The sequence below is a fragment of the Cetorhinus maximus genome, chromosome 20, assembly GCF_964194155.1.
Source record: "Cetorhinus maximus chromosome 20, sCetMax3.hap1.1, whole genome shotgun sequence".
NCBI lineage: Eukaryota > Metazoa > Chordata > Chondrichthyes > Lamniformes > Cetorhinidae > Cetorhinus > Cetorhinus maximus.
In genome coordinates this window covers 71150590-71159634 of record NC_135898.1, presented here as the reverse complement: position 1 = coordinate 71159634, position 9045 = coordinate 71150590, and the positions used below count along the sequence as shown (strand labels likewise).

Below are 9045 nucleotides of genomic sequence, written 5' to 3'. Positions count from 1 at the left end.
AGTGCTGCAGCTCATCCATTATACAATGTAATATTCATTTACATTGAAATTAATGGAAATAAAATCAGCAGAGTTCTAAAATAAGCTGGCAATAGCTCCAGCACTTCATTATCCAAGCAGTGAAGGTGAGAATCTACCCCCGCCCACTCCGTCCTACCACCCCCTCCTGCCCCCCCCGCCCCCATGTGTGTTATACATTCATTGCTAAGCTAACAACGTCTGCACTGGCTCTGCCATTTTCATCAGATGGACAACAGCCATATAACCAAAGGCCTTATGTACAGTGAATTGGCCACTGGGTCACAACCTGCTGGGCATCCATGCTTCTACTACAAGGACACCTGCAAGCGAGATGTAAAGGTGGCAGACATTGAGACCGACAACTGGGAGACAGTCGCTGGCGGCTGTGGCCTATGAAGGCTGACTGTTTGGAGGGGCATTGGAAGAGGAGAATAGAAATGGAAAGCACAACTGGCTGAGTAGAGGGTTCAGAGAAAACAGCGGCCAGTGAATCCTCCACCTACTCAGCCCACTGTCTTCTTCTGCAGCAAATATGGCAGAGACTGGCATATCAGATTGGAGCTCCTGAGCCACACCAGGCAATGTTTAAATCAAGATTGACCACCACGGCGCAAACCATTGTATGACGGATGAAAGGCTGTCAAGCTACATATGTATATAAAATAAAATACAATCACTTTATAACACATGACCAGGAGTACAATCCTCCCTACCTGCTATGAATAATGTAAGGATCCAGGCTGTGTTGGTAGGAGAGGGTTGGAATATTTCAGGCAGGTTCTGCTCCTGTAACATTTCTTAATTTGGTGTTCTAGTATTGTTAAATATGTAATGCTGTGATTAAACAGGAAAAATGCAAGTTCGTATTAATTATGTAAAATTAAGCTTAAATTCTTGGTAGGGGTGTAAAACTAAAGACAAATAAAGTCAAAGTGGCAATTACTCTAATACAATGCTTAATTGCCAAACTTGTACAGATGGAGTTACAGGAAAAAGGGAATTTAACAGATCAATTTCACTTTTCTCCCCCATGTCTTGGCACATACTAAAGCTGTTCTCACACACAATAATAAACTTCAAATGGTTCAAAGGAAGGAAATTCATTTCCCCTGGTATAAATAAAGATATTTTTACAAAATGTAATAAGCAAAATTGCAATTTAGAATAAATAGGTAGACGGTAATTTCATTTTTTAATGCTTTAGCAAACATCAACAGAACAAGAAACTATTTAATCAGCACCAAATCAGAGGCAGATCCAGAATTCTTACTGAATTCGTCTATTCAATGATGAATCTAAAATCAGTTTCGGAAAGTTGTATGCTTTGTTTTACACAGTTACATTTGCAGTCTGGTATGCTAACCTGTTACAGTGTTTTGACTGGAGATGTCTGCCATACAGTGTTAAGATGATGACACCTACAGCTTTGCTAGTATAATCATGTAAAACCATTTTTTAAGCAGCTGCAACCTGCAACCTCCCAATACAATCTGGAAAATTTTTTACTGTTACACTTAACATTATTAAGTTTAGTTGAACTGTCACAAAATGTTGTTTTATCTGTTTAAGTAAAATGTCTTGTTTCCAATATAAAGTCTGTTGTGCCAAATTCTTAAAGTCTCATAGAATGGGCTAACCATTAAACATTATATGCGCTCCAATGTAACTTTAAAAAGTTCTGATGAAAGTCATCAACCTGAAACATTAACTCTGTTTCTCTCACAGATGCTGCATGACCTGCTGAGTATTTCCAGCATTTTCTGTTTTTGGTTCAGATTTCCAGCATCCACAATAATCCGCTTTTTGATTGGTTTGCTTTGATTTCTTTTTTGAGACATTTTAGGGGCAACAGCTAAGGGTTAGAACTATATCAACTAACTAACTGTAGGCCAGTCTCTAAATTATTTTCCTCAGTAGCATTGCTTGTTCTGATTGGGCAGAATATGAAACATTATTGCTGCTGCCCCATCTAGTGGCAATTATGACCATTCAATGTACATACAGTGACAGGAAAGCAGCTGCTTTTACTGTTTTGTTGGGAGTTCTTACTTCTTGAAGTGTGTCATAGAAACTTGGAGCAGAAGGTAGGTTTGCTAGTGCAGAGGCACATCTTGACCTCGATTCTGAGTTCGCAGAGATTGTTTTTTTCCCTCCAGTTTAGCATTTTTGGTTTCCTTGTGAGAGTCTGTAAAAATTTGCTTCTGTTTCCTTTTGGAGTGGAGCAGTGATTTTATATTCTTTTACTTTTTCTCAACGGGAGACTAGATGTGGTCTCACCAAAGCCGTATACAATTGTAGCAAAACATCCCTACTTTTATATTCCATTTCCCTTGCAATAAACAACAACATTTCATTTGCCTTCCTAATCACTTACTGTACCTGCATGCTAATTTTTTTGTGATTCAAGTACCAGATCACCCAGATCCCCCTGTACCTCAGATTTCTGTAATCTCTCACCATTTAAATAATATTCTGCTTTTCTATTTTTCCTGCCAAAATGGACAATTTCACATTTTCCCACATTATACTCCATCTGCCAATTTTTTGCCCACTCACTTAACCTATCTATATCTGTTTATAGATTCCTTACAACCTCTTCACAATCTATCTTCCTATCTATCTTTGTATCATCAGCAAATTTAGCAACCAGACGTTCGGTCTCTTCATCCAAGTCATTGATATAAGTTATAAATAGTTGAGGACCAACACTGATCCCTGTGGCACTCCACTCATCAAGTCTTGCCAACCGGAAAGTAACGTGTTTATGCCTACTCTCTGTTTCCTGTTAGCTAACCAATCCTCTATCCAGGTTGATATGTTACCCCATACACCATGTGCTCTTATTTTGCGTAGTAACCTTTGATGTGGCTTAAGTAATTAGGAAAGCTAATGGAATGTTTTTGTTTATTGTGAGGAGAATTGATTACAAAAGTAGGGGGTTTATGCTTCGGTTGTACAGGGCAATGGTGAGACCATATCTGGAATGCTGTGTACAGTACTGGTCTCCATATTTAAGGAAAGGTGTAAATGCGTTAGAAGCAGTTCAGAGAAGGTTTACTAGATTAATACCAGGAATGGGCAGGTTATCTTATGAGGAAAGGTTGGACAGATTAGGCTTGTATCCATTGGAGTTTGGAAGAGTAGGAGGCAACTTGATCGAAACCTTTAAGATCCTGAGGGTTCTCAACAGGGTGGATGTGGAGAGGGTGTTTCCTCTTGTGGGAGAATCTAGAACTAGGGATCACTGTTTAAAAATAAGGGATCACTCATTAAAAACAGAGATGAGGAGGGTCATGAGTCTTTGGAACTCTCTTCCTCAAAAGGCAGTGGAAGCAGAGTCATTGAATATTTTTAACGCAGAGCTATATATATTCTTGATTAACAAGGGGGTGAAAGGTTATCGGGGGTGGGCAGCAATGTGGGGTTGAGGTTAAAATCAGATCCGTCAAGATCTTATTAAATGGCAGAGCAGGCTCAAGGGGAAGAGTGGCCTACTCTTGCTCCTAATTCGTATGTTCGTATATCCTTGTCAAATGCCTTCTGGAAATCTAGGTATAGCACATCCACAGGTTCCCCTTTACTCACGTTGCTTGTTACTCCCTCAAAGAACTCAATAAATTAGTCAAATATGATTTCCCTTTCACAAATCTGTGTTGACTCCGCTTGATTGCATTGAGATTTTCTTTGTGCCCTGTTGTAACCTTCTTAATAATAAATTAAAGCATTTCCCCTACGACAATGTTAAGCTAACTGGCTTGTAGTTTCCTGCTTTCTGTCTCCTTCTTTTCTTGAATAGAGGAGTCAAATTTGCTATTTTCCAATCTCATAGGTCCTTTCCAGAATCTAGGGAATTTTGGAAAATTAAAAGCAATGCATCTATTATCCCAGCAGCCAATTTGTTTAAGACTTGTCAGCCTTTAGTTCTAATAATTGTCTTAATACCCTTTCCCTGGTGATTGTAATTGTTTTTAATTTCTCCCTCCCTTTCACCTCCTGATTCACAATTATTCTAGGGATGTTACTTCTATTCTCTACAGTGAAGACAGATGCAAAATAGCTGTTTAATTCATCCACTATTTCCTTATTTTCCATTATTAATTCCCCAGACTCACTCTCTAGAGGATTAACACTCACTTTGCTTAACTCCTACCTTTTCAAATATGCATAGAAACATTTATTATCTCTTTTTACATGTTTCTAACGAGCGAACCTTCTCTCATACACTAATTTCTCCCTCCTAATTAATCTTTTAGCTATTCTTTGCTGTTCTTTTTATTCTACCAATCTTCTGACCTGCCACTCATCTTTGAGGAATTATACGCTTTTTCTTTCAGTTTGATATTGCCTTTAACTTCCTTAGTTAGCCACAGATACTGCATCCTTCCTTTAAGAGTCTTTCTTTCTTACTGGAATGTATCTATTGTGAATATTCTGAAATATCTCCTTAAATGTGTGCCACTGCATCTCTACTGACCTATCTCTTAAACTAATTTTCCAGTTCACTTTAGCCAGTTCTGTCTTCAAGACCTCCTAATTGTCATCTTTAAGTTTACAACACTGGTCTTAGATCCACTTTCCTCTCCCTCAAACTGAATGGGAAATGCAATCATATAATGATCACTGCTATCTAGGGGCACCTTCACTATGAGGTCATTAATTAATCCTGTCTCATTGCACATTACCAGATCCAGTATAGCTTGCTCTTTGGTCTAGAACATGCTGCTCTAAGGAACTGTCCCGAAAATACTCTACGAATTCATCATCCGGACTACCTTTGCCAATCTGGTTCATCCAATCCATTCGTAGATTAAAATCAGCCATGATTATTGCTGTACCTTTTTTACACCCCCCCATTATTTCTTCCTGTATAACCTGTCCTACAGTATGGTGATTGTTAGGGGGCCTAAAAAACAAACCCACAAATGACAACACACCTTTACTATTTTTCATCTCTACACAAAATGATTCTATATCCTGGTCTTCAAAACTGAGGTCATCTCTCTCTATTGGACCAATGTCATTCTTAATTAACAGAGCTACACCTCCACCTTTTCCTAGCTTCCTGTCCTTCCTAAATGTCATATACCTTGAATATCCAGGTCCCAGTCCCTATAACTCTGCCCCCCTTTGCAGCTCTGCCCCTCCTTAATCCTGCCCTGTCTGTAGCCCTACCGCTCTCTGCTGCTTCGCCCTTCTCTGTAACTCTTTTTGAGTCAACCAAGTAAACTAAATTAACAAAATTAGGGACAAAGTAAAAGCCAGCCCCTTAAAGGGAATCTGCAAAACTGCAAATTTTCTGTAGCCCCACCTGACTCTGTAGCCCTGCCCCTCTCTGTAGCTTGCCCCTCTTTATATCCCCACCCCTCTCTGTCGCGCCACCATCTATGTAGCACCGCCTTCTCTAACTCCAACTCTCTTTGCCCTGCTCTTCTCCGTGCACTATCCCTCGCTATAGTTCTGCCCTCTATGTAGCCCCACCCCTCTCCCTCTCCCCAGACCCTCCATCTCGATAACCCCACCCATCTCTGTAGCCCTAGCCATCTCTATAGCCCAGTCCCTCTCTGTAGACTCCGCCCATCTCTGTAGCACTGCCCTCAATGTAGCACCAGCCCTCTCTGTAACTCTAACCCTCTCTGCAGACCACCCCTTTCTATTGCCAGCCCTCTCTGTTGACGCACCCTCTCGATTGCCCCGCCTATCTCTGTAGCTCCATCCATCTATATATCACACTGGCCTCTCTATAGCTCCACCCCTCTCTGTAGACCCACCCATCTCCGGGACACCCTGGTCCACTCCTCCATCACCCCCTACTCCTCAACCCCCACTTATGGCACCTCCCCATGCCCACGCAGAAGATGCAACACCTGCCCCTTCACTTCCTCTCTCCTCACCGTCCAAGGGCCCAAACACTCCTTTCAAGTGAAGCAGCATTTCACTTGCATTTCCCCTAACTTAGTCTACTGCATTCGTTGCTCCCAATGCGGTCTCCTCTACATTGGAGAGACCAAACGCAAACTGGGCGACCGTTTTGCGGAACACCTGCGGTCTGTCCGCAAGAAAGACCCAAACCTCCCTGTCGCTTGCCATTTTAACACTCCACCCTATTCTCTTGCCCACATGTCTGTCCTTGGCTTGCTGCATTGTTCCAGTGAAGCCCAACGCAAACTGGAGGAACAGCACCTCATCTTCCGACTAGGCACTTTACAGCCTTCTGGGCTGAATATTGAATTCAACAACTTTAGATCTTAAACTCCCCCTCCCCCCATCCCCACCCCGTTTCTTCCCCCCCACCCCCCGCTTTTTTTTTCAATAATTTATATAGATTCTTCTTTCCCCACCTATTTCCATTATTTTTAAATCTAAAACTAAAACCTTGTTAGCCTTTCCACCCCACCCCCACTAGAGCTGTACTTTGAATATCCTGTCCTCCATTCTTAATTAGCACTTTTCTCAGACAAAACACCTCTTTGACCCTTTTGTCTGTGACATCTTTTGATTATCTGCTCATCTCCACAATCACCACACCCTCAATGTCTCTCTCTCCCCCCACCTTAAACCAATTTATATTTCTCCCTTCTCCTAACTATGCTTCAGTTCTGCTGAAGGGCCATGAAGGCTCGAAACGTTAACTGATTTCTTCTCCGCCGATGCTGCCAGACCTGCTGAGTTTTTCCAGGTAATTCTGTTTTTGTTTTGATTTCCAGCATCCGCAGTAGCTTTTTGTTTTTATCCGTATTGCTTCCCCTCTATTGCCCGGCCCCTTTATCTAGCCGCCCCACCGTTTTGAACTGCCGCCTCCTTAGCCCCACCCCTCTCTGCAGCCCCGCCCCTTTCCCACTCTGCCTCCTTCACCCTGCCCCGTCTCTCTCCGTGAAGCCCCGCCCCCTGCCTCCTTAGCCCCGCCTCTCTCCGTACCCCACGTCTCTTTCTGCAGCCCCACCCCTCTCTGAAGCCCCGCCTCTTTTCTCCCCTCTGCCTCCTTAACCCCGCCCCTCTATGTACCCCGTCTCTCACTGTGCAGCCCCGCCTCCTTAGCCCCGCCCCTCTCTGTATCCCCTCCCCCCCATCTCTCCCTGCAACCCCACCCCTCTCTCTCTCTGCTCCCCCCCACCCCGTAGCTCCCTGTAGCCCCGCCCAGATCCCACAAGCTCCGCCGGAAGCGCTCGGCCCAGTTCGGGCGGTTCTTTCCGTTCGCTGCCGATTGGCCGCAGATCTTCTTGACACATCGGGAAAACTTTGTTTACATCCGCAGGATCGAGCGGAGCCAGAATCAGAGCCGGAGTCCGAGCGGAGCGCAGTCGAGTTTTCCAGATCCGGCACCATGAGCGAACGGCCCAGCAATCAGGAGGAGAGCCTGCAGGGTAGGTGCACCTGCGGCTGAGGCGGTGGAGACCGCAGGTTAGAGGGAGCGGATCAGTCTCGCCCCGTCCCTTGGCCTCCCCGCCCACCCCGGACCTGATTCCTCCCTCCTCACGGGGCCTGAGGTACTCATTCTACCCCCCCCCCCTCCCCACGGGGTCTGATCTCCCCCCCGGGGTCTGATCCCCTCCTCCCCCCGGGGTCTGATCCCCCCTACCCCCCGGGTCTGATCCTCCCCCCACTAGTGCCTGATCCCCCCCCTCCCCCCGGGTCTGTTCCCTCCCCTACTGGTGCCTGATCACCCCCCCCCCTCCCCCGGGGTCTGATCCTCCCACCCTCTCCCCACGTGCCTGATCCTTCTTCCCCCGGGGTCTAATTCTCCCCCCATTTCACCCCCACTGGTGCCTGACCCCCTTCTCCCCCCGGGTCTGTTCCCTCCCCTACTGGTGCCTGATTCCCCCCCCCCCCTCCCCCGGGGTCTGATCCTCCCACCCTCTCCCCACGTGCCTGATCCTTCTTCCCCCGGGGTCTAATTCTCCCCCCATTTCACCCCCACTGGCGCCTGACCTCCCCCTCCCCCCGGGTCTGTTCCACCCCCTACTGGTGCCTGATCCCCCCCCCCCCGGGGTCTAATTCTCCCCCCATTTCATCCCCACTGGTGCCTGACACCCCTCTCCCCCCGGGTCTGTTCCCTCCCCTACTGGTGCCTGATCCCCCCCCCCCCCATCCCCCGGGGTCTGATCCTCCCACCCTCTCCCCACTGGTGCCTGATCCTTCTTCCCCCGGGGTCTAATTCTCCCCCCATTTCACCCCCACTGGTGCCTGACCTCCCCCTCCCCCCGGGTCTGTTCCACCCCCTACTGGTGCCTGATCCCACCGCCCCCCCCCCCCCCCCCCCCCCCCCTCTCCCCCGGGGTCTGTCCTCCCCTACTGGTGCCTGATCCCCCTTCCCCCTGGGCCTGATCCTCCTTCCCACCCCCCACTAGTGCCTGATCCCCCCTTCCCTGGGGTCTGATCCTCCCCCCCCACCGGGACTTGATCCCTCCCTCCCACCCAGAGCCTGAGCCCTCTCCACCCAAATGCGCGCCCCACCTCACAGGCTGCGGGTTTCTAGCCCTTTGCATTTTCCAGTAGGTTTGTTTGATGACCTGTCATTTATTGACACCTGCATTGTTGAACCTTGGGTCTAACTCTCAGTAAACTCCTCAAATTCCAAAGCAGATTAGTAATGGTGAGGTTTTGGAGGAACGGCAGCAGTGTGCTGTTATATAAACAGAATCACCATGGCAGACAACCAGATCAAATGACACCTTTTCCTCTTCTCACCTGGGCAATGTGTGTTGCAAACATATTAAGCTGTTGGAGGCTAAACCCTGATAATGGAGTAGGTTAAGTATGCATATCCTATGCGTACCTTTACTATGGAATTCTTCTGTCACAAATTAACTCTAGTTCTTCACTGATAAAATCTGCAATGATATAAGGTGCCTATTTATTCTGTCAACAGCTGATGTGAATTTACCCCTTTATTGAGATGGTTCTTCTGCTCTCAGTTAATGTGCTTTACAGTAACATTTGAATATGTCAACCTACCTCTCTGTGTAGAAGAAAATAAGAACAGCAAAGACCAAAGTATTCCTCTGTTTTCTCTGCCTCTTCCAGGTA

General features: G+C 46.3%; 1 protein-coding gene across 1 annotated transcript in view; it reads left to right on the top strand.

Annotated features, from left to right (window-relative positions):
- Nucleotides 1–7174: 7174 nt before the first annotated feature.
- Nucleotides 7175–9045, top strand: part of bnip3 (BCL2 interacting protein 3) — a 65633-nt gene continuing 63762 nt past the window's right edge. Inside the window, exon 1 of the mRNA XM_078564909.1 lies at nucleotides 7175–7382. Coding sequence (XP_078421035.1) covers nucleotides 7343–7382 — 40 coding nt within the window. The 5' untranslated portion in view covers nucleotides 7175–7342. The remainder of the gene's footprint in view (nucleotides 7383–9045) is intronic.